Source organism: Coregonus clupeaformis, chromosome 11 (genome assembly GCF_020615455.1).
Source record: "Coregonus clupeaformis isolate EN_2021a chromosome 11, ASM2061545v1, whole genome shotgun sequence".
Taxonomy (NCBI): Eukaryota; Metazoa; Chordata; class Actinopteri; order Salmoniformes; family Salmonidae; genus Coregonus; species Coregonus clupeaformis.
Window position 1 is genome coordinate 23,114,762 of NC_059202.1, and position 27,887 is coordinate 23,142,648.

Here is a 27,887-nt window from a genome sequence, read left to right on the forward strand (position 1 = left end):
TTGCAAACAAAGGTTTCTGTACCAAATATTAAGTTCTGCTTTTCTGATGTATCAAATACTTATGTCATGCAATAAAAGCAAATTAATTACTTTAAAAATCATACAATGTGATTTTCTGGATTTTTGTTTTAGATTCCGTCTCTCACAGTTGAAGTGTACCTATGATAAAAATTACAGACCTCTACATGCTTTGTAAGTAGGAAAACCTGCAAAATCGGCAGTGTATCAAATACTTGTTCTCCCCACTGTATGTAGTCCTACACAGTATCAAACCTAACCTTACACTTTTATTGAAAGCAAAAAGTTATTCTGTGGCATTATCAATGTAGTGATTATACCAGTTACATACATTAAGGATTTTAGCCTGTGTTGAATTAATCAAATCTGATGAGGCTATCTAGGTTGAAACATTTAGGCTACTTTATATTTTTTTTAGGCACCATTGCATCAGTCATGTTCAGGTGATTGACAGGTTATTCAGGTGTGTAGCCTACAAAAATTTTCCATTGGCAGAAACTGTGAATCAGATACACTTGGAATTACTATTACCACACTAGGAATACATAGAGAATGAAAATCGTCAAGCATACAGCAATGAATATACTACTGACAGGTCCAGATGTGCATTGGCTAACTCACCTGTTGTGGTATTTCGGCATCATAAAATGTTCCATATAATAAACATGTCATAATACAGTGTATCAAGTAGAGAGTCAAGTAAATTTGAACTATGTAGATATCAAATGTTCCTGAAGAGCAGTCACTCATGGCTCACCTGAGAATTGAAAGTAAATGCAGACGTCCTGAAACGAGAACATGCCGTGTTGAGACAAGGAAAACTAGGAAAATACACACGCCCAGTTTTATCAGCTCAACGTTCGTGCACTCATTGGCGAGGACAGGCCAACTCCTAAAATATTCACCCGAGACAGCGGTTTTACTGTTGATGGCAAACCCAAGAAATAATCTTTACCTAGTTCCTTTGCCACTCCAAATGCGCTGAACCCTTTTTAATTCATGACATTTACATTTTTCTAACTTGAGCTGATAAGCCTTGGGCACGTCTTCAGGAAAAACCGGTAGAGGTGGTCACAGGCAAAGAGGATTTTTCAGAGTCAAGCAAGCAACTTCTGTAATTAAACCAGCCTTTTGATTAGTGTTCACTCAAACTGTGTGAAATTACTTCATAGTAGCCAACGGTTATGCTATTTCCCCTAAAAACGTTATGGTTAGCAATTAACATTGTCTCAGTGCATTGATTAACTTATTTCTACTGCACTGTAATTAACTGAAATGTGTCAATGTATGTACATTTTTGCCTTAAAATGCTAATGATTTCTAATGGAGCAGGAGTAACATGTCCCCCTCCCTTATGAAACAGGAGTAACATGTCCCCCCCTCCCTTATGAAACAGGAGTAACATGTCCCCCCTCCCTTATGAAACAGGAGTAACATGTCCCCCCCCCCCCCCCTCTTATGTAACAGGAGTAACATGCCCCCCCTCCCTTATGAAACAGGAGTAACATGTCCCCCCCCCCCTTATGAAACAGGAGTAACATGTCCCCCCCTCCCTTATGAAACAGGAGTAACATGTCCCCCCCCCCCTTATGAAACAGGAGTAACATGTCCCCCCCTCCCTTATGAAACATGAGTAACATGTCCCCCCCCCCTCCCTTAAGGAACAGGATTAACAGGTCCCCCCCAATCCTCCTCCCTTACGGAACAGGATAAGATGTCCTCCAATCCTTTTAGAACCACTTAGTGTTTTCTCGGAATCGGTTGGTTTTAAATGTTGTGGTTGTGGTGCCAGACCTAAATGACTTGAGTAAATACGTAGGTGTCTTGACTTTGAGTAATAGCCCATCTTAATTAACATTGTCATTGCCTGTATGATTCCTATTTGCAGAAACAATTTGTCAGTCAGTGTAATATCATTCCGGCCATACCCGCGGGAAGTAGTTTGGGGTTGGGGGTGCAGCAATTTTTTCGCAGACGGCTATAGAGATTTTATTTAGCCGCTACAGACGTCTATATGGATCTGCTAATACAGGACTAGTAAAGGCCCAGTGCGCAATTATTAAATTCAGGGGGTGATGCAGCACCCTCAGCACCCCTATGTCCAGCGGCTAGGATTCTGGCTACCCTCTCAGTAAAAGTGGTGGATCGGAAACATATTAACCTGTATAGTTATTTAAGATGCATCAGCAACCTGTTGAATGCTGGTTGTGGGTAAAGCTAGAGAGAGAGAGAGAGAGAGAGCAGGCATTCCCATCATTGGGTGTTAATAAAAAAATAGGCAGTGAGCCGTTTGGCCCAGGGCGCTGTGCTCTGTGAGCTGTATGCTGTGCCTGATGCAGGAATGACATCGGACTGGTTTGAGAGCGGCAGTCCTGAGGCCTGTTCTAAGAGGGAGTCACCTCCAATACATGCCAAAGCAGTCCTCTGCATGTGTTCAATCACATCTCTGTTATAGGCCTCAGCCTACCATGAAGGGACTTTTTCCACTGCATTACTGGTGTTACTTCCTGTATGCCATTTAGTTAGTTACCTTGTAATTACTTTGGTGAAGTTAATGTATTCATGTAGTCTGTATCTGCAGATAAGCTACATAAAACAAAAAGGACGTTTTAATGAAAAGAAACTGGACAAATTAGTTTATTGTATAGTTGCTGTACATGTGCAATTATGTACATGTAGGCCTACATAATAATATATTGTAAATGCATGGTGTCTGTGCAACTTACTATAACCTATTAAGTGTGAGCAAATTATTGTATGTACATTTACATTTTAGCAGACGCTCTTTTCCAGAACGACAGATTTTTTCAACTAGTCGGCTTGGGGATTCAAACCAGTGACCTTTTGGTTACTGGCCCAACGCTCTTAACCACTACTCTACCTGCTGCCCCATGTTAGTTTCCGAAGAGCGACATTATTCTGTGAGATGATGTATGTGTCCTCTCTGGTCCAGTCACTGTCATACATATTATCAAACTTCACAGATACCCCAAAAATGCTGTTTAAATATCCTCAATGTGATTTAACTGATTAAATACATTCTAGATCTACAGTCGTGGTAAAACGTTTTGAGAATGACACAAGTATTGGTCTTCACAAAGGTTGCTGCTTCAGTGTTATGAGATATTTTTGTCAGATGTTACTGTGAGGGAAAAAAGTATTTGATCCCCTGCTGATTTTGTACCTGATTTTGTACGTTTGCCCACTGACAAAGACATGATCAGTCTATAATTTTAATGGTAGGTTTATTTGAACAGTGAGAGACAGAATAACAACAAAAAAATCCAGAAAAATGCATGTCAAAAATGTTATAAATTGATTTGCATTTTAATGAGGGAAATAAGTATTTGACCCCTCTGCAAAACATGACTTAGTACTTGGTGGCAAAACCCTTGTTGGCAATCACAGAGGTCAGACGTTTCTTGTAGTTGGCCACCAGGTTTGCACACATCTCAGGAGGGATTTTGTCCCACTCCTCTTTGCAGATCTTCTCCAAGTCATTAAGGTTTCCAGGCTGACGTTTGGCAACTCGAACCTTCAGCTCCCTCCACAGATTTTCTATGGGATTAAGGTCTGGAGACTGGCTAGGCCACTCCAGGACCTTAATGTGCTTCTTCTTGAGCCACTCCTTTGTTGCCTTGGCCGTGTGTTTATGGTCATTGTCATGCTGGAATACCCATCCACGATCCATTTTCAATGCCCTGGCTGAGGGAAGGAGGTTCTCACCCAAGATTTGACGGTACATGGCCCTGTCCATCGTCCCTTTGATGCAGTGAAGTTGTCCTGTCCCCTTAGCAGAAAAACACCCCCAAAGCATAATGTTTCCACCTCCATGTTTGACGGGGGGATGGTGTTCTTGGGGTCATAGGCAGCATTCCTCCTCCTCCAAACACGGCGAGTTGAGTTGATGCCAAAGAGCTCGATTTTGGTCTCATCTGACCACAACACTTTCACCCAGTTCTCCTCTGAATCATTCAGATGTTCATTGGCAAACTTCAGACGGGCCTGTATATGTGCTTTCTTGAGCAGGGGGACCTTGCGGGCGCTGCAGGATTTCAGTCCTTCAAGGCATAGTGTGTTACCAATTATTTTCTTGGTGACTATGGTCCCACCTGCCTTGAGATCATTGACAAGATCCTCCTGTGTAGTTCTGGGCTGATTCCTCACCGTTCTCATGATCATTGCAACTCCACGAGGTGAGATCTCGCATGGAGCCCCTGGCCGAGGGAGATTGACAGTTATTTTGTGTTTCTTCCATTTGCGAATAATCGCACCAACTGTTGTCACCTTCTCACCAAGCTGCTTGGCGATGGTCTTGTAGCCCATTCCAGCCTTGTGTAGGTCTACAATCTTGTCCCTGACATCCTTGGAGAGCTCTTTAGTCTTGGCCATGGTGGAGAGTTTGGAATCGGATTGATTGATTGCTTCTGTGGACAGGTGTTTTTATACAGGTAACAAACTGAGATTAGGAGCACTCCCTTTGTGCTCCTAATCTCAGCTCGTTACCTGTATAAAAGACACCTGGGAGCCAGAAATCTTTCTGATTGAGAGGGGGTCAATTACGTATTTCCCTCAATAAAATGCAAATCAATTTATAACATTTTTGACATGCGTTTTTCTGGATTTTTTGTTGTTATTCTGTCTCTCACTGTTCAAATAAACCTACCATTAAAATTATAGACTGATCATTTCTTTGTCCGTGGGCAAACTTACAAAATCAGCAGGGGATCAAATACTTTTTTCCCTCACTGTATGTGTATATACAGTTGAAGTCGGAAGTTTACAAACACCTTAGCCAAATACATTTAAACTCTGTTTTTCACAATTCCTGACATTTAATCCTAGTAATAATTCCCTGTCTTAGGTCAGTTAGGATCACCACTTTATTTTAAGAATGTGAAATGTCAAAATAATAGTAAAGATAATTTTTAATTTAAGCTTTTATTTCTTTCATCACCTTCCCAGTGGGTCAGAAGTTTGCATACACTCAATTTGTATTTGGTAGCATTGCCTTTAAATTGTTTAACTTAACGTTTCAGGCAGTCTTCCACAAGCTTCCCACAATAAGTTGGGTGAATTTTGGCCCATTCCTCCTGACAGAGCTGGTGTAACTGATTGAGGTTTGTAGGCCTCCTGGCTCGCACACGCTTTTTCAGTTCTGCCCACAAATGTTCTATAGGATTGAGGTCAGGGCTTTGTGATGGCCACTCCAATACCTTGACTTTGTTGTCCTTAAGCCATTTTGCCACAACTTTGTAAGTATGCTGGGGGTCATTGTCCATTTGGAAGACCGATTTGCGACCAAGCTTTAACTTCCTGACTGATGTCTTGAGATGTTGCTTCAATATATCCACATAATATTCCTTCCTCATGATGCCATCTATTTTGTGAGGTGCACCAGTCCCTCCTGCAGCAAAGCACCCCTACAGCATGATGCTGCCACCCCCATGCTTCACGATTGGGATGGTGTTCTTCGGCTAGCAAGCATACCCCTTTTTCCTTCAAACATAACGATGGTCATTATGGCCAAACAGTTCTATTTTTGTTTCATCAGACCAGAGGACATTTCTCCAAAAAGTACGATCTTTGTCCCCATGTGCAGTTGCAAACTGTAGTCTGGCTTTTCTATGGCGGTTTTGGAGCAGTGGCTTCTTCCTTGCTGAGCGGCCTTTCAGGTTATGTCGATATAGGACTTGTTTTACTGTGGATATAGATACTTTTGTATGGACAGGTGTCTTTTATACAGGTAACAAGCTGAGATTAGAGTGTGCTCCTAATCTCAGCTCGTTACCTGTATAAAAGACACCTGGGAGCCAGAAATCTTTCTGATTGAGAGGGGGTCAAATACTTATTTCCCTCATTAAAATGCAAATCAATTTATAACATTTTTGACATGCGTTTTTCTGGATTTTTTGTTGTTATTCTGTCTCTCACTGTTCAAATAAACCTACCATTAAAATTATAGACTGATCATTTCTTTGTCCGTGGGCAAACGTACAAAATCAGCAGGGGATCAAATACTTTTTTCACTCACTGTATATATGTATATACATGTGTATGTATATATGTGTGTGTGTGTGTGTGTGTGTGTGTGTGTGTATATATATATATATATATATATATATGTGTGTATATATTTACATGTGTATATATTTACATGTGTATGTATATATATATCTTAAAATAACATCAAATTCATCAGAAATACAGTGTAGACATTGTTAATGTTGTAAATGGCTATTGTAGCTGGAAACGGCTGATTTTGAATGGAATATCTACATAGGCGTACAGAGGCCCATTATCAGCAACCATCAGTCCTGTGTTCCAATGGCACGTTGTGTTTGCTAATCCAAGTTTATAATTTTAAAAGGCTAATTGATAATTAGAAAACCCTTTTGCAATTATGTTAGCACAGCTGAAAACTGTTGTGCTGATTAAAGAAGCAATAAAATGGGCCTCCTTTTGTGGGTTCGATTACAGGCTCAAAATGGCCAGAAACAAATAACTTTCTTCTGAAACTCGTCAGTCTATTCTTGTTCATGAAATTAAGGCTATTCCATGCGAGAAATTGCCAAGAAACTGAAGATCTCGTACAAGCCGTGTACTACTCATAGAACAGCACCAATTGGCTCTAACCAGAATAGAAAGAGGAGTGGCATGCCCCGGTGCACAACTGAGCAAGACGACAAATACATTAGTGTCTAGTTTGAGAAACAGACGCCTCACAGGTCCTCAACTGGCAGCTCAATTAAATAGTACTCGCAAAACACCAGTCTCAACGTCAACAATGAAGAGGCGACTCCGGGATGCTGACCTAGGCAGAGTTGCAAAGAAAAAGCCATATCTCAGACTGGCCAATAAAAATAAAATATTAAGATGGGCAAAAGAACACAGACACTGGACCACCAACTGCAATTTACCTATGTCCTTCTTTGCCGCACATGACCACACAGCTGGGCAGTAGTCCAGTTACGACAAAATTCGGACCTGTCTGGTCGACTGAGTTGTCAAGAAGGCAGAGCAACGCCCCATCATGGACAGACCTATTTTAGCTTTCATTGAGTCTATATGGTTTGACCATGACAGCTTGCTATCTAGGATTACACCCAGCAGTTTAGTCTCCTCAACTTGCTCAATAACCGCATTCTTCAATAATAGATCTAAATAAGGTTTAGCTTTTAGTTTTTGAGATATTTAGCACCAGCCTATTGCTATTTAGTCATTCTGAAAGAGACTGGAGCTCTATGTTAAGGGTGTCAGTTATTTATTTTACTGTTGCAGCCAACATGTATACTGGCTTTATTCAAGGTCAGTGGAAGGTCATTAGTTAAAATAAAAAACAATAATGGCCCTAGCCGGCTGCCCTGCAGTACCCCACACTAAAATGAATTTGTATTAGAGAGGCTTCCATTAACGAAAACCCTCTGTGTTCTATTAGATAGGAAACTCTCAATCCATAATAAGGCAGAGGATGCAAATCCATAACACTTACATTTTTTCAGCAATAGGTTATGATAAATTACATTAAAAGCTGCACTGAAGTCTAACAAACAGATCCCACAATCTTCTTTCTATCAATTTCTTTCAGCCAATCATCAGTAATTTGTGTCAGTGTCGAGTATGTTGAGTGCTCTTCCCTATAAGCATGCTGAAAGTCTGTTTGTTAATTTGTTTTCTGTAAAATAACTTTGTATTTGATCAAACACCATTTTTGCCAAAATGTTGCTAAGCACTTGTAACAGGCTGATTGGTCGGCTGTTTGAACTATTAAAGTGTGCTCTGCTATTCTTGGGTAGCGGAATTATCTTTGCCTCCCTCCATGTCTGAGGGAACACACCATCTTCTAGGCTTTTCCCACTTCTTCCATACACACTTTACGGAACTTAAAACTACAGTGCTTGTCTTTCATTATTTGGTTAATTATGCATGAATATGAAGGCTCAGCATTTGTTGTTTGCATGTCATGCCTAAATTTGCTAATCTTGTCAACAAGAAAGTTATTAAACTGGTTGGCAATATCAAAGGGTTTTGTTATTAACAAGCCATCTGTCTCGATGAAGGATGGAGCCATATTTGCTTTTTTGCCTAGAATTTCATTTAAAGTACTCCAGAACTTTTTACTATCATTCACTATCCACAGTATAGTTTCTTCTTATTTTTTGTTTAGTTTTGTTACATGATTTCTCAATTTACTGTATGTTTGCCAGTCTGCTATGTTGTCAGACTTATTTGCTATTCCCTTTGCCTCATTCCTCTCAGCCATACAGTTTTTCAATTCATCATCTATCCATGGGGATTTGGCAGTTCTAACAGTCAGTTTCTTGATGGGCGCATGCCTATCAGTAACCGGAAGAAGCAGTTTCATAAATAACACACATCAGACCAAGAAATATCTTCGACATAGGAATCTTTGCAAAACCTCTTATATTATCGTTTATACACAATTTTAGGTCCATTCTTTGGAACTTTGGTTTTTCTAGATATGGCTATTATATTATGATTACTACATCCAGTGGGTGTGGACACTGCTTTAGAGCAGATTTATGCAGCATTAGTAAAGATGTGATCAATACACGTGGATGATGTAGTTTGTTTGTAAATACCCAGGTAGGTTGACTAATAACCTGAACCAGATTCCAGGCATCGGTTTCAGCTTGGAGCTTCTTTTTTTATTTTTTATTTTTTATTACCCCTTTTTCTGATATCCAATTGGTAGTTACAGTTTTGACCCATCCCCCTACGGACTCGGGAAGAGGCGAAGGTCGAGAGCCATCCGTCCTCTGAAACACGACCCTGCCAAGCCGCACTGCTTCTTGACACACTGCTCGCTTAACCCGGGAAGCCAGCCGCACCAATGTGTCAGAGGAAACACCGTCCAACTGGCAACCGAAGTCAGCTTGCAGGCGCCCGGCCCACCACAAGGAGTTGCTAGAGCGACAAGGAAATCTCGGCCGGCCAAACACTCCCCTAACCCGGACGATGCTGGGCCAGTTGTGCCCCGCCTCATGGTTCTCCCGGTCACAGCCAACTGTGACACAGCCTGGGATCGAACCCGGGGCTGTACTGACGCCTCAAGCACTGCAATGCAGTGCCTTAGACCGCTGCACCACTCGGGAGGCTTGGAGCTTCTGTTTGAGTGGGCAGCTTGATGACAACCAGTCAATATTTAGGTCACCCAGAAAATATACCTCTCTGTTGATATCACATACATTATCCAACATTTCACACATATAGTCCAAATACAGACTTTTAGCACTCAGTGGTCTATAGCAACTTCCTACGAGAATAGGCTTTAGGTGAGGCAGATGAACCTGTAGCCATTTTACTTCCACATTATCTGACATGAGATCCTCTCTCAGCGCAACAGGAATATGACTGGACATACATAGCAACACCTCCACCATTTTGCATTTCTATCTTTCCTATATATTCTATAACCATATATAGCTACTACTGCATCATTAAAGGATTATCTAAGTGTGTTTCAGAGATGGCCAGAATATACTTTTTTTCTGATGTTAATAAGTTGTCAATTTCATTAACCTTGTTTCTCAGTCTACATATGATAATATGGGCCATTTCTTGTCCTTTTCTGGGTTGGTGTTTGTTTTTAGTGCTATTCTTAGAAGCTGGTCTGAGGTAGACATGTCAGACATTTACATTTGAGTCAATGGTACTAAGTGGGTTGCCCACAGTGGGCTTCTTCCTAAGGCAAACCGTTTCAGTGCAAACAGTTAAAGGAACATAGATTAGGTTGCTTCCATTGACTGCACTTATATTTCTCTGGGATATAATACAATTTCCATGTCCTCTGTTGCTTATTATGACAGGGAGGACTGGAGCGCTACCAAACCCAGACCGTCAGTCTCTTAAGAAGATATCTATGTTGATGGAGATAATCCTGGAACCCCTGCGATTAGGGTGAATCCCACTGGAACTGGTGCGCCTGGCTCCGATGATCATACCACGCTCAAAGTTGTTTAGGTCACTCATTTTGCCCATTCTAACGTTCAATCGAACAGTAACTGAATGCCTCGATGCCTGTCTGCCTGCTTTATATAGCAAGCCACGGCCACCGTGACTCACTGTCTGTAGGAGCTAACCATTTTGTTGAATGGGGTGTATATGGTATAAAATGGGCTTTTTGGGGCCATAATATGACGTGACCATGGCACCACCCTCAAGTGCCATTTAGGCCTGGCTCTCAGTACTTTGAGGCTGTACATTGTTCCCTGTCACCCGTCACTGCTGAAAGAACTGAATATGTACCGTAAGGCCTTTACCCCCAACCACAGGTCACAACCACTGTGTGGTAAGTCTTGTCACTTTTCCCAGAGAACCTATCAACGGAGCATCTTGGCTTTAAGGAAAGCTATGCAGAGAATGTCCTTATGGATGTGATAAGGTTTGAGACCCAGACAAGCCCATGCTTCCCCTCTGCTCAGGATTGACCCTACTGCCTCAGAGCTAAGTAGTAGGAGATCTGACGTGTGCTCAACATAGTCCAGCGATAGGAAGTCAACAGGGCTCATATCTACATTCACCTCCATTGCCTCTGTGTTTTCTGAGGTTCAGGTATACGCATAACACTTTTTTTCTCCAATGTCCCAGCACTCTCACTGGGTATTAGTAATAGGAAGCTTGTATCAACTCTCTGTTTTAATATAATTCATCATTCATCATTCTTGGCCCTTCAGATTACCACCTGCTCTGCTCTTGGTGTCTTGGTCTGCATGTACATTTATATAATCAGACCTAAATGATCCCAGTGAACTGAAATAAGACCTAAACACGTACTGTATATTTCCTGAGATGCGGGCAAAAATGTTTTGGGATGACTTTTATTTATTTTTGCTTAAGTGTTTGGGGTGGAAAAAAAACCTTACCAATATTTTTTTTGTTGTTGAAAAAATATTGTTATTTATATTTTATTGTAAGTGCAAAATTGTCCTCTGTAGTGGTCATTAGGACGTAACTATGAAAAAAATGACATTAGTCAGTGGGTACAGTAGGTGAAAAAACATTTAACATTACAGTCAATGGGTACAGTAGGTGAAAAACATAGTTGAGGCATCCGGGTGTCCACCACAGAGGACATTTCTTGATAAGCTCTTATTTAGCTCTTATTTAATGTGAAAACATTATTACACATCCCTGACAACTCACTTAACTATTCCTGAGATATTCACTTACAAGAACCAATTTGAATATCAAACTCACAAAAATGATAATTACACACACTTCTTTGCTAATTTTGACGGCAGCCATTTTTTATAGAACCAAGAAGATAAAGTTGTCAAGGTCACACCCCCACACGTGATATCACTGAAAAGCCCAGAATGTCCTCTCAAAGGGACATCAGGACTTAATACAGTGGCTTGTATGGCCTCAGAGATACGGAGCAATAACTGATGTCCACTAGACATTTTACATTTTAGTCATTTAGCAGACGCTCTTATCCAGAGCAACTTATAGTCAGTGAGACATGTTATTTATTTATTTTATTATTTTTTTTCATACAGGACCCCCATGGAAATCGAACCCACAACCCTGGCGTTGCAAACGCCATGCTCTACCAACTGAGCTACACGGGGCCAACTAGAGAGTACAAAAATGAATTGCTTGATCTCAGGAGGATAAACTGCTATTCATCCAATGAGTCAACGTCTCACTGCCCAAGAGGGAGAGCACTTCCCCATTTTAGTGGTTTCTTATCCACTTATGCTAGTCAGGAAGGAGGAAGAATTACTTTATTTCATGCTAAATTTAGATTGTTTCCTAGAATCACTGATAAGCCTTATTTATTTATCTTTTTCTCCTCAATTGGTAGTTACAGTCTTGTCCCATCTCTGCAACTCCCATACGAACTCAGGAGAGGCGAAGGTCGAGACCCAATGCGTCCTACGAAACACGACCCTGCCAAGCCGCACTGCTTCTTGACACACTGCTCGCTTAACCCGGGAAGCCAGCCGCACCAATGTGTCGAAGGAAACACCTTCCAACTGGCGACCGAAGTCAGCTTGCAGGCGCCCGGCCCGCCACAAGCAGTCGCTAGAGCGCGATGAGACAAGGACACCCCGTCCAGCCAAACCCTCCCCTAACCCGGACGACGCTGGGCCAGTTGTGCGCTACACATTCCTATGGTGTTAAATCAGGTTGCTATCTCATAAAATATTTTTTGCATCATTGAATTGGTTGTGCTTTGCAGGTTACAGGGTCAATAAATAAAGTAAACTAAACCAGATCTTTGCTCTTTCTCTTTTGTCAGTATTTCAAAATGTGGTGTACTACCTTTATATGCCAGTAGTTACCAGATAAATATGACAAAATTAATATTTACTTCAAAATGTTTCTTCTCAGACTGAAGCGTCTTTCAGGTGTGTATCTCTAGAAGCTTCTTTAAGCTGTCCCATTTTATGAACCTGTACACAGCTACAGTGCATTCGGAAAGTATTCAGACCCCTTGACTTTTTCCAAATTTTGTTACATCAAATCCTTATTCTAAAATGGATTCAATTATTTTTTCCCTCATCAATCTACACACAATACCCCATAATGGCAAAGCAAAAACAGGTGAACATTTTTGGGTGCAAATATATTAAAAATAAAAAACAAATACCTTATTTACATAGGTATTCAGACCTTTTGCTATGAGACTGGAAATTGAGCTCAGGTGCTTCCTGTTTCCATTGATCACCCTTGAGATGTTTCTACAACTTGATTGGAGTCCACCTGTGGTAAATTCAATTGATTGGACATGATTTGGAAAGGCACACACCTGTCTATATAAGGTCCCACAGTTGACAGTGCACGTCAGGTCATAGGAATTGTCCGTAGAGCTCCGAGACAGGATTGTGTCGAGGCACAGATCTGGGGAAGGGTACCAAAAAATGTCTGCAGCATTGAAGGTCCCCAAGAACACAGTGGCGTCCATCATCCTTAAATGGAAGAAGTTTGGAACCACCAATACTCTTCCTAGAGCTGGCCGCCTGGCCAAACTGAGCAATCGGGGGAGAAGGTCCTTGGTCAGGGAGGTGACCAAGAACCCGATGATCACTCTGACAGAGCTCCAGAGTTTCTCTGTGGTGATAGGAGAACCTTCCAGAAGGACAACCATCTCCGCAGCACTCCAACAGTCAGGTCTTTATGGTAGTGACCAGATGGAAGCCACTCCTCAGTAAAAGGCACATGACAGCCCTCTTGGAGTTTGCCAAAAGGCACCTAAAGGACTCTCAGACCATGAGAAACAAGATTCTCTGGTCTGATGAAACCAAGATTGAACTCTTTGGCCTGAATGCCAAGCGTCACGTCTGAAGGAAACCTGGCACCATCCCTACGGTGAAGCATGGTGGTGGCAGAATCATGCTGTGGGGATGTGGGGATTTTCAGCGGTAGGGACTGGGAGACTTGTCAGGATCAAGGGAAAGATGAACGGAGCAAAGTACAGAGAGATTCTTGATGAAAACCTGCTCCAGAGCGCTCAGGACCTCAGACTAGGGCAAAGGTTCACCTTCCAACAGGACACCGACCCTAAGCACACAGCCAAGACAACGCAGGAGTGGCTTCGGGACAAGTATCTGAATGTCCTTGAGTGACCGAGCCAGAGCCCGGACTTGAATCCAATCTAACATCTCTGGAGAGACCTGAAAATAGCTATGCAGCGACGCTCCCCATACAACCTTACAGCGCTTGAGAGGATCTGCAGAGAAGAATGGGAGAAACTCCCCAAATACAGGTGTGCCAAGCTTATAGCGTCATACCCAAGAAGACTCGAGGCTGTAATCACTGCCAAAGGTGCTTCAACAAAATACTGAGTAAAGGGTCTGAATACTATGTAAATGTGTTATTTCAGTTTTATTTTATTTTATACATTTGCAAAAATGTCTATAAAACTGTTTTTGCTTTGTCATTATGGGGTAGATTGATTAGGAAAAAAACAATTTAATCAATTTTAGAATAAGGCTGTAACGTAACAAAATATGGTAAAAGTCAAGGGGTCTGATTACTTTCTGAATGCACTGTATGTAAACAGAAATTGTGTTTAGTATGTGTCAGTGAAACATTTAAATACAGTAAACCTGGCTAGTCTCCAATACAAATTGCATACAAAACGTGGCAATCCTGAAAATGTAAGTCCATCACATAGGCCTAAAATCATCTGCATTGGTTGGATTTAAAACTGGTTTGGATTTTGTGTCCAACTGGGGGGGGGAAATCACCCAGGGTTTGATTTTCATATGGGTTGGAAAAACCTAATGATAAGCAAACTCATTTAACAACTCAGACTATGTGATAAACATATAAATATTAATTATGTGGAAGGCCATCTAATGTAATGGATAAACCACAATTATCTCAAGTTGGATGTGTCACTATAGCAGATTAACACACATTACAACTTTAGTTATGTACCGTGGAATAAATGTCTCAGTTGATTTCCTCTGAGTTCATTTTTTTTTTTACAGGACATGAATGATAGCCTTTCCATCTATCTAAAATGTATGCACTCACTAACTGTAAGTCGCTCTGGATGAGAGCGTCTGCTAAATGACTAAAATGTAAAAATCACACCCATAATGAGAAATTGCTGACCTTTTCATTAGAAATCGATCTATGTATAACCACCAGTAGGCGCCAGTGAGCTGTACCACAGACGGTTTAAATAGCCAAGAGTGGATGCACTACTCACTGAACACAGGTGCAAACGCTGAGAGTGTGAGATAACGGTCCACACCGCGGCAGGAATTGAACTATAACGGAGTTCGGTTTGTTTCAAGAGATTAAACAGACATTGAGATTCAAGGACATTTCATCAATTTCAAGATTAGATCTTACATTTTTCCACTGTTCATTTATTTGCTCTATTTTTCATCAACGCCCATTTTAGTAGCCTTTATTATCAAACGTTTGTCATCTCATCGGAATACCATGACGAGCTCTGCGGTTCAACTTCTCGGTTATGCTCTTACTTTGATCGGTCTTGTTGCCTCAATGATTGCCACCAATATGGTGGAGTGGAAAAGGCACTCTTACACAGAGAGCACGGTAACATCGAAGGAAACTTACCTGGGGCTGTGGATGTCATGCACCGTCGACGCCACCAAACACACGATGTGCGTCAATTACAAGTCACTCTTTCACCTGCCAGGTAAGTTTTCCTTAGCGTCTGTCATCATCAACGCCATTCGTTCACTAGTGGTCACTCACCTTCAGAGCATGCACAATATAGCTTAATATAATGGTAGGCTACTTGTTGATGTTTAATGCAATGAGAAGATATAAATATAAGCCTAATGTTAATAATGTTGATCATTCAAACTGATGACAGCGACCATTTATTATTACAAATAGTACTTGTTCACACACAGTTCAAGTGTATTTTCTTTCTCTTAGTAAGTTTCACACTGACTCATGACTTTGATATGGATGTGTTCAATGTAGCCATATTCAATGTTGGTGTATGTTTGACTGAGTGTTGAGAGTATGGGTTGACCTCTGACATTTACCCTGTGTGTGTGTGTAGCGGAGATTCTGACCACCCGAGTGGTGATGATCCTCAGTGTCCTGTTGTCAGCCGTTGGGGTGCTGGTAGCCACGCTGGGGATGAGATGCACCCGGTGCCTGGAGGAGGATGAAGAGGAGAAGGATAGAGTAGCCATTGTTGGAGGATTCCTCTTCATCATCGCAGGTACAGTCGGCTACTTTATCATATCAGTAATGAAAGTTGTTTTCATCCATTTTAGCTCTGAACAGTAAATGCTACATTGTGAAATGCCAAGAAATGGTCCCATCTGACATCACATAACTCCGTGCTTTAGCGTACAGCTCTGTACCGTAGCCCAAAATGCTGCTATTACCACTTGTACAACTGAAAATGCTGCTAGTTTTAACTCTAGGTTGAGTAGCAGAAGCTGATAATGAAATAGTGTGTAATAAGATGTTCTAATATTGTATTCTCTGTAGGTGTTCTGGCCATATCAGTAACCTCCTGGTTTGCCAACGCCATCATCCAGTCCTTTGAATTCTCAGACTCACCTACCTCCTTACATAACAGGTACTGTCCAGTAGCACGTATCAGAATCATCCATGGCTGTATGTGTTAAGACTCGTAATAGTCTTTAGACTGAGCCCTATCAATGCACTACTTTTGACCAAGGACCCATAGGACGGCTCTAGTCAGAAGAAGGGCGCAAAATACGGAATAGGATACCATTTGGGATGCAAGCTAAGAAACTACACCTGGCTGTAGTGCAATTTATATCAAATTGTTATTTAGAATTTGAATTCTACACATAGTTTATTCTGTGTTTTGCGGCTGATGTGGACTACATTCTGTGGTGTTGACTGGGTTTAATTTTTTTGTGTTTCTTGTTTAATCCGACAGGTTTGAGTTTGGCAATGCTGTGCTGGTGAGCTGGGCTGCAGGCATCTGCTCTGTGGTGGGCGGATCTCTCCTGGGCTGCAGGTGTCTGAGGAGTTGTCCCAAGGGCTCACTCTCAGTCTCATCCTTCACTCAACCCAAAGTAGTCCCTGGCACCAGGCTCGGAACCCACTATGTTTAAGGGGCCACACTATGCCTAGAGGAAGCCCTAGGAAGCTCAATTCGTTGAGGCTTAAACCAGAGAGCCTACTATTCAAACTGAAGGACTACAGTAGAGCAGAATACGTGTAATTACTCAAGTACTCTACTGTGTGTGACTCGCCTGCATTATGATTGTGAGAGTTCATTTGGGAGGTCTGTGTGCTCAATTAAAGTATTTTTTCTGATGAATTGTGTTTGGATGTGTGAAGATGGTTGGCTGTGGTCATGATGGCTAACACCTGCCATATCTCTGTTGTTTTCAACCTCAAGTCAAGTGCCTCCACTAAAGGAATTTTCAAATATCGCCAATGTAGCAACCATTTCATTATATAACATCACCAATGTACAATGCTGCAGAGTAGGATTGCAACATTCCTATAACTTTCTCAAAATGTACAGGAGGGAATAAGCAGGAAATCCGGAATCCCCCAACCAGGGCTTCTGGGAAACCTAGGAATTTTGGGAATGTTACTGGAACAACTCTACTGCAGAGTAAGCGTCCATAAATATCAGCTTGACTGTGCCTGCTTGTGTTCTGTTGGGGCCAACAGTTTAGAATACACCTTCCATCAAATGATTTTCACTTTTACTAAGGGAAAGTATTGGTTTGGACATGCAGATGTGCCTACGGTTGGTTGACCTACGGCACAGATTGCACATAACAAGCAACTTTCTTTTTCGATCTGAAAATGGCAAATGTGCACTTTAGAGTGTACTGTACTGCAATATTCCCTTAATTTAGTACTTGATCACGTGTTATATATGGTCAACTTGTCATGAATCTGCTGTATTATTATCAAGATGAATTTGCATAAAGATACTTCATTAGATAAAGATACTACTGCGTGTGTGTAATATCTTTTTACAGCCTTCAAATTATGTCCTTTTGACCTCTTCTCTTTGATTCTTTCAGGTTTCTATGACCTACTACCATACCCTGTTCACACTCAGTTCCTGGCACCTACTACCATACCCTGTTCACACTCAGTTCCTGGCACCTACTACCATACCCTGTTCACACTCAGTTCCTGGCACCTACTACCATACCCTGTTCACACTCAGTTCCTGGCACCTACTACCATACCCTGTTCACACTCAGTTCCTGGCACCTACTACCATACCCTGTTCACACTCAGTTCCTGGCACCTACTACCATACCCTGTTCACACTCAGTTCCTGGCACCTACTACCATACCCTGTTCACACTCAGTTCCTGGCACCTACTACCATACCCTGTTCACACTCAGTTCCTGGCACCTACTACCATACCCTGTTCACACTCAGTTCCTGGCACCTACTACCATACCCTGTTCACACTCAGTTCCTGGCACCTACTACCATACCCTGTTCACACTCAGTTCCTGGCACCTACTACCATACCCTGTTCACACTCAGTTCCTGGCACCTACTACCATACCCCATTCAAAGGCACTTCAATCTTTTGTCTTGCCCATTCACCCTCTGAATGGCACTCATATACAATCCATGTCTCAAGGCTTAAAAATCCTTCTTTAACCTGTCACCTCCCCTTCATCTACACTGATTTCAAGTGGATTTAACAAGTGACATCAATAAGGGTATCATAGCTTTCACCTGGATTCACCTGGTCAGTCTATGTCATGGAATGAGCAGTTTTGTTAACTCAATGTATAATAATTGGTTGGAAAGTAAACACAATACTATACTTGCATCAGCATCAAATGCTTTTGCAAATCATCAAAGATCTGCAGTTTTCTCTCTCCATGACCAGGGTTATGTATCAGCTGTCCCATACACATGGAACAGGTAAGAACTGAAACGATCCGCCCTTGGTGGCCATTTTAGGGCAGAGTCTATATTAACCCGTTTCAATAAGACACTCAGAAACACTACTAATTCCTGGTCCTTTCAGTGAACAACCTGTCAGTTGGTTTGACATGTGCTCATGTGGCGGTAGGCCCTTGTTTCTCATGCCATTTGAAGCATTGAATGTGTATTTAAACCAAATCACAATAGCCGGTTCCTTTCACACACACATCACACAATGATGAGATCATAATTTAATGTAATTTGCTGGACACAAACTAGGGGATAGGCTGCTCTTGTATTGTAAAACGCACCAATAGACATGACCTAATTTCTATATGTTGTCTGTGGGTGTATTCTTTCCAAAAAGTTATTCTGTCTGACTAGTTCTGTTGTTTTGCTCTATATGAAGGTCCTACATGTCTCCATGTGAGATTTATAACATACTTTAAAAGGCCTATTAAGATGACAGGTTATTTCATACATTTCTTAATGTTGACAGGAGGAGCCTAATACTGGACTAAAGCAGCCTAACGTTTCTCCTTATAGTCCAAGGACCTTACATGTTCTGTTTAAAGGCGAATTGGCTCTGGAAGCCAACACAGCCAAATACTCCCATCTAAACGTGAATCGATTCTCAGTTGCGTTACAGTTCTAGAAACATAAATCCATTTACTTTCATATCACATCAAAATAATTTCACAAATGTAAAGTACACACTGTTTTACTGATTTTAACACAGTTGCAGACGACAGTATTTGTGGCATCTGTCTTCCATTTACACACAGGTGTTTGGAGATGCAGATAGTTAATTAGCACAGGTAGCCCACTCTGTCTTCCTTCTGTTTTCCGGAAACAAGCGCTGTAACATGGAAATACAGTGGCTTGCGAAAGTATTCACCCCCTTTGGCATCTTTCCTATTTTGTTGTCTTACAACCTGGAATTAAAATGGATTTTTTGGGGGTTTGTATCATTTGATTTACACAACATGCCTACCACTTTGAAGATGCAAAATATTTTTTTTATGTGAAACAAACAAGAAATAAGATTAAAAAAACAGAAAACTTGAGCGTGCATAACTATTCATTCAAAGTCAATACTTTGTAGAGCCAGCTTTTGTAGCAATTACAGCTGCAAGTCTCTTGGCGTATGTCTCTATAAGCTTGGCACATTTAGCTACTGGGATTTTTGCCCATTCTTCAAGGCAAAACTGCTCCAGCTCCTTCAAGTTGGATAGGTTCCGCTGGTGTACAGCAATCTTTAAGTCATACCACAGATTCTCAATTGGATTGAGGTCTGGGCTATGACTAGGCCATTCCAAGACATTTAAATGTTTCCCCTTAAACCACTCAAGTGTTGCTTTAGCAGTATTCTTAGGGTCATTGTCCTGCTGGAAGGTGAACCTCCGTCCCAGTCTCAAATCTCTGGAAGACTGAAACAGGTTTCCTTCAAGAATTTCCCTGTATTTAGCGCCATCCATCATTCCTTCAATTCTGACCAGTTTCCCAGTCCCTGCCGATGGAAAAACATCCCCACAGCATGATGCTGCCACCACCATGCTTCACTGTGGGGATGGTGTTCTCGGGGTGATGAGAGGTGTTGGGTTTGCGCCAGACATAGCGTTTTCCTTGATGGCCAAAAAGATAAATTTTAGTCTCATCTGACCAGAGTACCTTCTTCCATATGATTGGGGAGTCTCCCACATGCCTTTTGGCAAACACCAAACGTGTTTGCTTATTTCTTTCTTTAAGCAATGGCTTTTTTCTGGCCACTCCTCCGTAAAGCCCACCTCTGTTGAGTGTACGGCTTAAAGTGGTCCTATGGACAGATATTCCAATCTCCGCTGTGGAGCTTTGCAGCTCCTTCAGGGCTATCTTTGGTCTCTTTGTTGCCTCTCTGATTAATGCCCTCCTTGCCTGGTCCGTGAGTTTTGGTGGGCGGCCCTCTCTTGGCAGGTTTGTTGTGGTGCCATATTCTTTCAATTTTTTTATAATGGATTGAATGATGCTCCGTGGGATGTTCAAAGTTTCTGATATTTTTTATAACCCAACCCTGATCTTTACTTCTCCACAACATTGTCCCTGACCTGTTTGGAGAGCTCCTTGTTCTTCATGGTGCCGCTTGCTTGGTGGTGCCCCTTGCTTAGTGGTGTTGCAGACTCTGGGGCCTTTCAGAACAGGTGTATATATACTGAGATCATGTGACACTTAGATTGCACACAGGTGGACTTTATTTAACTAATTATGTGACTTCTGAAGGTAATTGGTTGCACCAGATCTTATTTAGGGGCTTCATAGCAAAGGGGGTGAATACATATGCACGCACCACTTTTCCGTTATTTATTTTTTAGAAATGTTTGAAACAAGTAATTTTTTTCATTTCACTTCACCAATATGGACTATTTGGTGTATGTCCATCACATCAAATCCACATAAAAATCCATTTGAATTACAGATTGTAATGCAACAAAATAGAAAAAAACACCAAGGGGGATGAATACTTTTGCAAGGCACTGTTTGGCCGTGTGGGAACCCTAACCTTATAAAGGGGTGTATCAATGTAACTTGTTTTCTTGTCCATTTGTCCATGAAAAGTAGTGTTAGTAGTCTCATTTAACTAGACTACCCGGAAAGACCCAAGATGTACAGTTTAGGGATTTCAGTGGGTTTAGTCAAATTTTTTTACAATGCCAAAAATATCACATTCTAGATGAAAACTAATTCCATCCAGTGTGTATATTTTGAAATCAGAATAATCAGTAGGCACGTTGGTAAGCTCTCGTTTACCTTCAAACACTGTACTTCCACATACAGTACAATGATCTGAAATGATATAGGAGACACCGGCACTGTGTTTTTGCTCTGGTCTGGTTGGTCTGTGACAGGGTCAAGGTAAGGACCACAGGCAGGCTTCAGTAAGGATCCTATTAGTAGTGATGTGTGTAGGATTCAAAAGGAGAGGAGCCAGGGGAGTGGAGTTGATAGGGACATCTCCTGTTGACGCTCACTATAAATCAGTGTACCTAAGATAGAACCCAGTTCACCCATATCTCTCTTATTAAACCTAGCTAGTGCATAAGGATACATGATGTAATGCATTAGTCAAAATCTGACACCAGTGTGGTATTTGTGGCAAGGCCCAAATTAGTTTTAAAGGAAATCAAAAGTGTTAAGGTTTTTGGGTTTCATAGTCAACTAAATGCTATTCCAATATGAATGCTTTTGTGAAACCTTTCTTTGGATGTGCAATTGAGTAATACGCTGTAATGATTAATAAAGTTGGAAACCTGTTCAAACTACCCCAAATACAGTATTCCAGTAAAAAACTAAAAACATTTGAATTAATAAAAGAGCACCTATTGTCACGCCCTGGCTCTGGGGACTCTTATATGTTGACCCAGGGTGTGGATTTTTCTATGTTATAGTTTTCTATGTTGTGTTCTAGTTCGTGTATATCTATGTTGGCCAGGGTGGTTCCCAATCAGAGGCAGCTGTAGCTTGTTGTCTCTGATTGGGGACCATACTTAGGCAGCCTGTTTGGCACAGTTTATTGTGGGATCTTGTTCAGGAAGGTTTGTGTTCAACCCAGGACTTCACGTATTGTTTGTTTTGTTGTTTTGGTTCGTGTTGTGTACTGCAATAAAGGAATGTATGCATATCATGCTGCGCCTTGGTCCGCTTCATCATCATGTAACGATCGTGACAGAAGATCCCACCTCTACTGGATCAAGCAGCGTGACGAGGAGAGAGGTGTAATATTCATATGTGTCACCATACTGAATTGTAATTGGATGCATCATACTGTGCAATGATTGGTTAAGACCACCCAGGTGGTGAGGTCATTCTAAGATGATCATGGCCAGAGACACATGGACATGCACGTTATAGCTAGTTAATAAAGAGGTACGTTTATAAATATCCTGTCGTCCTGCATTTTATTATTTTGTACAAAGCGTACAAAACAAGACATGGTGTCAGAGTAAAAGGACTAAAAGATGGATTTTGCTGGAGTTCCTTCACCTCGAATGGATTGGGGGTCTACAAATCTACCCGATGCATGGCGTAAGTTCAAACAGCATGTGGAGCTGATGTTCACGGGTCCTCTGAAGGAAAGAGGAGAAGAGGAAAAGTGCAGCTACCTGCTCCTCTGGATCGGTGAAAAAGGGAGAGACATTTACAACACATGGACACTTACCGAGGCTGAATCAAAGGTACTGAAAACATACTACGATCGTTTTGAAGCATATGTTTTGCCAAAGACCAATACAATTTTCGCTAGGTACAAATTCCATGAGAAAGTACAAGGCGCTAGTGAATCGTTTGAACAGTTTGTCACTGAGCTGCGTCTGCTTGTGAAAGACTGTGATTATGCAAACAAGGATGAGATGGTCAGGGACCGTATTGTATTTGGAATACAATCACCGCGAGTGAGAGAGAAACTTTTGAATGTTGGATCAGAGTTAACGCTGGACAAAGCTATCGACATAGCCAGATCTCACGAGCTAGCACAGGTTCAGATGAAAACCATTTCAGGCGGCAGCATGAGCGCATCACGTGAACAAGCAGTGCACGCAGTCAGGCAGACATCAAAGCACACCTCCAGTGCCCAGAGAGCATGTTTCAGAACGGAGACAGACAGAACTCCAAAACAGAGCGACACAGACTCCAAACGCCCCAAAACATGTGGATATTGTGGATACAAAGTGCATGGCGAACAGGGGAATTGCCCAGCTAAAGGCAAACAGTGTACTAAATGTGGAAAATGGAATCACTTTGCAAAAGTGTGCAGAGTTTACCGTGGAAAAACAGTACATACAGTGAGTGAAGATGAAATGTCAATCAAAGAGTCAAATGCTGATGAACTGTTTATTGATTCAGTGACACAGAAAAGTCAGATATCAGAGACAGAGCAAGCCTTTGCTGACATTGAGATAGGAAGACAAGGCACAGAGCTAAAATTCAAACTAGACACTGGTGCACAAGTAAACATTATTCCTCTGAGTAAGTACAGAAGCTTGACATCTGAGTGTGAGCTACAGCCCACCACGCGCAGACTGACTGGTTATGGTGGTGAACAGCTCCCAGTAAAAGGCACATGCACTCTCAAATGCAAATACAAGGAAAGGGACATGATGTTGGACTTTTACGTTGTTGACACTCGAGCACCTGCAGTGCTAGGTCTTAAAGCATGTTTAGACATGGACCTTATCAAGCTAGTTTTATCAGTGACAGCACCAGTAGAGATAGAGAATGTCATGGAGGAGTTTGCTGATGTTTTTACAGGAATAGGACTATTCCCAGGAGAATGTACCATTCACCTTAACCCAGACGCAACCCCTGTGATCTACCCACTGAGAAAGATTCCACTTGCTCTCCGCGCCCGTCTGAAGAAAGAGTTGGAGAGCATGGAGCAATCTGACATCGTCACCAAGGTTACAGAACCGACGGATTGGGTCAACGCGTTAGTGGTGGTGGAGAAACCACGGACAGGCAAGCTCAGAGTATGTCTCGACCCAAGAGACTTGAACAAGGCTATCAAACGCCCCATTACCCCCTTACCGACGCTAGATGGCATCACACACAAGCTAGCGGGCGCACGCTTACTTCAGTGTCATGGACGCCAGATCAGGCTACTGGGCTATCAAGCTCACAGAAGAGTCATCTAAGCTCACAACGTTCAACACACCGTTTGGACGCTACAGGTTCCGTACGCCTGCCTTTTGGGATTATCTCAGCCCAAGACGAGTTTCAGCTAAAGATCGACGAGGTGTACGAAGGCCTCGGACGGAGTCGTGGCAATTGTGGACGACATCCTTGTCTATGGTCGAACCAAAGAGGAACACGACAGAAACCTCAGCGCGATGCTGCAAAGGTCCCGGCGAGAGAGGAGTCCGGCTCAACCCCGAGAAGAGCACAGTCGGCGCTACAGAGGTCAGCTACTTCGGGCATCTTCTCACAGCGAATGGAATCAAGCCAGATCCGCAGAAGATCTCAGCCATAAAGGAAATGGAGCCACCAAAGAACCGCGCAGAGCTGGAAACAGTGCTTGGCATGGTCAACTACTTAGCCAAGTTCGCACCCAGCCTCTCAATGCTAATGCACCCCCTGCGTCAGCTGCTAAAGCAGTCCAGTGAGTTCCTCTGGGACAACCAACACAACATCGCTTTCCAGAAAGTGAAAGACTTGATCACGAGAGAACCAGGACCAATCCTTGCCTACTACGACCCCAACAAAGAGCTCAGACTCCAGGTGGACGCGTCAAAGTATGGACTAGGGGCAGTGCTACTGCAAGAAGGAAAACCCATCGGCTACGCTTCCAAATCTCTCACAGACTGTGAAATCAACTACGCTCAAATCGAAAAGGAGCTGTACGCCATTCTGTTCGGATGTAAGCGTTTCCATCAGTATGTCTATGGACGACAAGTCATTGTGGAATCAGACCACAAGCCCCTCGAGTCAATCATGAGGAAACCGTTAGCCGCAGCCCCGCCAAGGCTACAGAGAATGATCCTTCAACTACAAAAATACGACTTCACAATCACTCACCGTCCAGGCAAAGACATCCCTGTCGCAGACACACTCTCCAGGAAGTTTCTTACCTACAAGGACAGCAGCCTCAGTGAAGGCATGGACATGCAGGTGCACACTGTGTACAGCAACTTACCAGTTAGTGACACAAAACTGAAGGAGATCCGAGCAGAAACAGAAAAAGACACACAACTCACACAGCTGAGGAAAGTCATACAGTCAGGATGGCCTGAGGAGAGGAGAAAATGCCCTCAGAGCGTCTCAGAGTTCTGGAACCATCGTGACGAACTATCACAGATCAACGGAATCATTTTCAAAGGAGAGAAAATCATCATTCCTACCAGTCTCAGAGAAGAGATTTTGACAAAGATCCATGCTGGACACATGGGCATGGAAAAGTGCAAACAGAGAGCACGGGACATTTTGTTTTGGCCCGGAATGTGCAAACAAATAGAGGACATGGTTGGTAAATGCCCCACGTGTCTTGAACGACGCCCCTCGAACACCAAAGAGCCAATGTTACCTCACCGTATCCCAGACCGACCCTGGCAGGTCGTGGCAACCGATCTGTTCACGTGGAACAACGAGGACTACATTATAACAGTGGACTACTACAGCAGATACTTTGAACTCGACAAGCTTCACAGCACCACATCTGCAGCTGTGATACACAAGCTGAAAGCAGCCTTTGCCAGGCATGGCATTGTAGAGACTTTAATATCTGACAATGGGCCCTGTTACAAATCAAATGAGTTTGAATCCTTCACAAAAGCATGGGAGTTCACACACGTCACCACAAGCCCACATTACCCTCAAAGTAATGGCCTTGCTGAAAAATCTGTGCAGATCGCTAAATCACTCATGGACAAAGCAAAAGCAGACAAGAGAGACCCCTACCTCAGTCTCCTTGAATACCGCAACACTCCAGTTGACAACTTCAAATCACCAGCCCAGCTGTTGATGAGCCGCAGACTTCGCTCAATCCTCCCCAGCACCAACCAGCAGCTGCAACCTGAGGTCGTCAGCTACAAGGAAGTGCATGCAAAACGTGCACAGAGACAGCAACAGCAAAAGCGATACTACGACAGGTCAGCCAGACCACTGCCACCACTGAACGACGGAGAGTCAGTTAGAATCCAGGAGCATGGCTACTGGAAGCCAGCAGTCGTCATCCAACCAGCTGACACTGAACGTTCATATCACGTTCGCACCGCAGAAGGAGCGGTGTACCGCCGCAATCGTCGTCACCTACTGAACACAAAAGAACAACACACTGACGAGATGAACTGTTCCCCTGAAAGAGAACGGGATGGACTAAACACAGACACAACACAACATACACCATACTTACCTGCAACACCACAAGAACTGTTGACTGACACAGAAGCATGCTCAGCTTCATATCACACAAGGTCAGGAAGAGAGGTCAAGCCTAGAGCTGTCCTAGACCTGTGAAATGTCAAAGGGTGTAGGCGGATCGCTGCCCTAAAAGAGTTTCCAGACTGTAAACTTGTTATTGAAAGTTAACTTGAAATGCTTTGGTATTGTATTTGTTTGATATGTTGAGATGTCATTGCTACAGTGAAAAGCTGAGTTGCTGAGAAATATTTGTTCTAAAAATAACAATATGCTGAATCATTGTTTGTCTGTTATGTTGATGCAGTTGGTGCAGTTTAAATGGTTACTTACCTCGAGTTCAAACTACAGAGCATATATTCAAAAGAAACGCTTTATTGTTCCACATATTTTTTTCTTTTTTTTAAAAGAAGGGGGGATGTAATATTCATATGTGTCACCATACTGAATTGTAATTGGATGCATCATACTGTGCAATGATTGGTTAAGACCACCCAGGTGGTGAGGTCATTCTAAGATGATCATGGCCAGAGACACATGGACATGCACGTTATAGCTAGTTAATAAAGAGGTACGTTTATAAATATCCTGTCGTCCTGCATTTTATTATTTTGTACAAAGCGTACAAAACAAGACAAGAGGATGGACTTGGGAGGAGATGAGTGAGAGTCTGGCAAGAGCCATGGAGGCCATGAGCACGGGGGAGAGACAAGCCCCCAAAACATTTAGGGGTCACGCCGTGGACGACGAGGCAGCAGGGGGCCGCGATAGAGCGGTTCAGCCGGTTAGCAGAGGAGGCCGCCAGATTAAGGGGGGCATTGGTCACGAGGGAGAAGGAGAGTGTAGAGGCACGGCGAGAGGAACTGGTTAGGCAGCAGAGGGAGCGGAGGTTTATGAGGAAACCCAGTCCCGCTCCTCGCACCAAGCAAGTGGTGTGTGTCACCAGTCCGGTCCGGCCCGTTCCTGATTCCCGCACAAGGCCAGTGGTGCCTGTTCCTGCTCCCCGCACCAAGCCAGTGGTGCGCGTCGTCAGCCCGGTCCGGCCCGTTCCTGCTCCCCGCACCAAGCCAGTGGTGCGCGTCGTCAGCCCGGTCCGGCCCGTTCCTGCTCCCCGCACCAAGCCAGTGGTGCGCGTCGTCAGCCCGGTCCGGCCCGTTCCTGCTCCCAGCACCAAGCCAGTGGTGCGCGTCGTCAGCCCGGTCCGGCCCGTTCCTGCTCCCCGCAACAAGCCAGTGGTGCGCCGTCGTCAGCCCGGTCCGGGCCGTTCCTGCTCCCCGCACCAAGCCAGTGGTGCGGCGTCGTCAGCCCGGTCCGGCCCGTTCCTGCTCCCCGCACCAAGCCAGTGGTGCGCGCTTCGTCAGCCCGGTCCGCCCGTTCCTGCTCCCCGCACCAAGCCAGTGGTGCGCGTCATCAGCCCGGTCCGGCCCATTCCTGCTCCCCGCACCAAGCCAGTGGTGCGCGTCGACAGCCCGGTCCGGCCCGTTCCTTCTCCCCGCACCAAGCCAGTGGTGCGCGTCGTCAGCCCGGTCCGGCCCGTTCCTGCTCCCCGCACCAAGCCAGTGTGCGCGTCGTCAGCCCGGTCCGCCCGTTCCTGCTCCCCGCACCAAGCAAGTGGTGC

General features: G+C 43.3%; 1 protein-coding gene across 1 annotated transcript; it reads left to right on the forward strand.

The window, feature by feature from the left end:
• The first annotated feature begins 14,719 nt into the window (after positions 1 to 14,719).
• Positions 14,720 to 17,438, forward strand: LOC121576549 (claudin-1). Its single transcript, XM_041889782.2, has 4 exons — positions 14,720 to 15,166; positions 15,542 to 15,706; positions 15,982 to 16,072; positions 16,403 to 17,438. Exons 1-4 carry the CDS (start codon positions 14,947 to 14,949, stop codon positions 16,578 to 16,580), a joined length of 654 nt encoding a protein of 217 aa, XP_041745716.1. The 5' UTR covers positions 14,720 to 14,946; the 3' UTR covers positions 16,581 to 17,438.
• Positions 17,439 to 27,887: the final 10,449 nt, after the last annotated feature.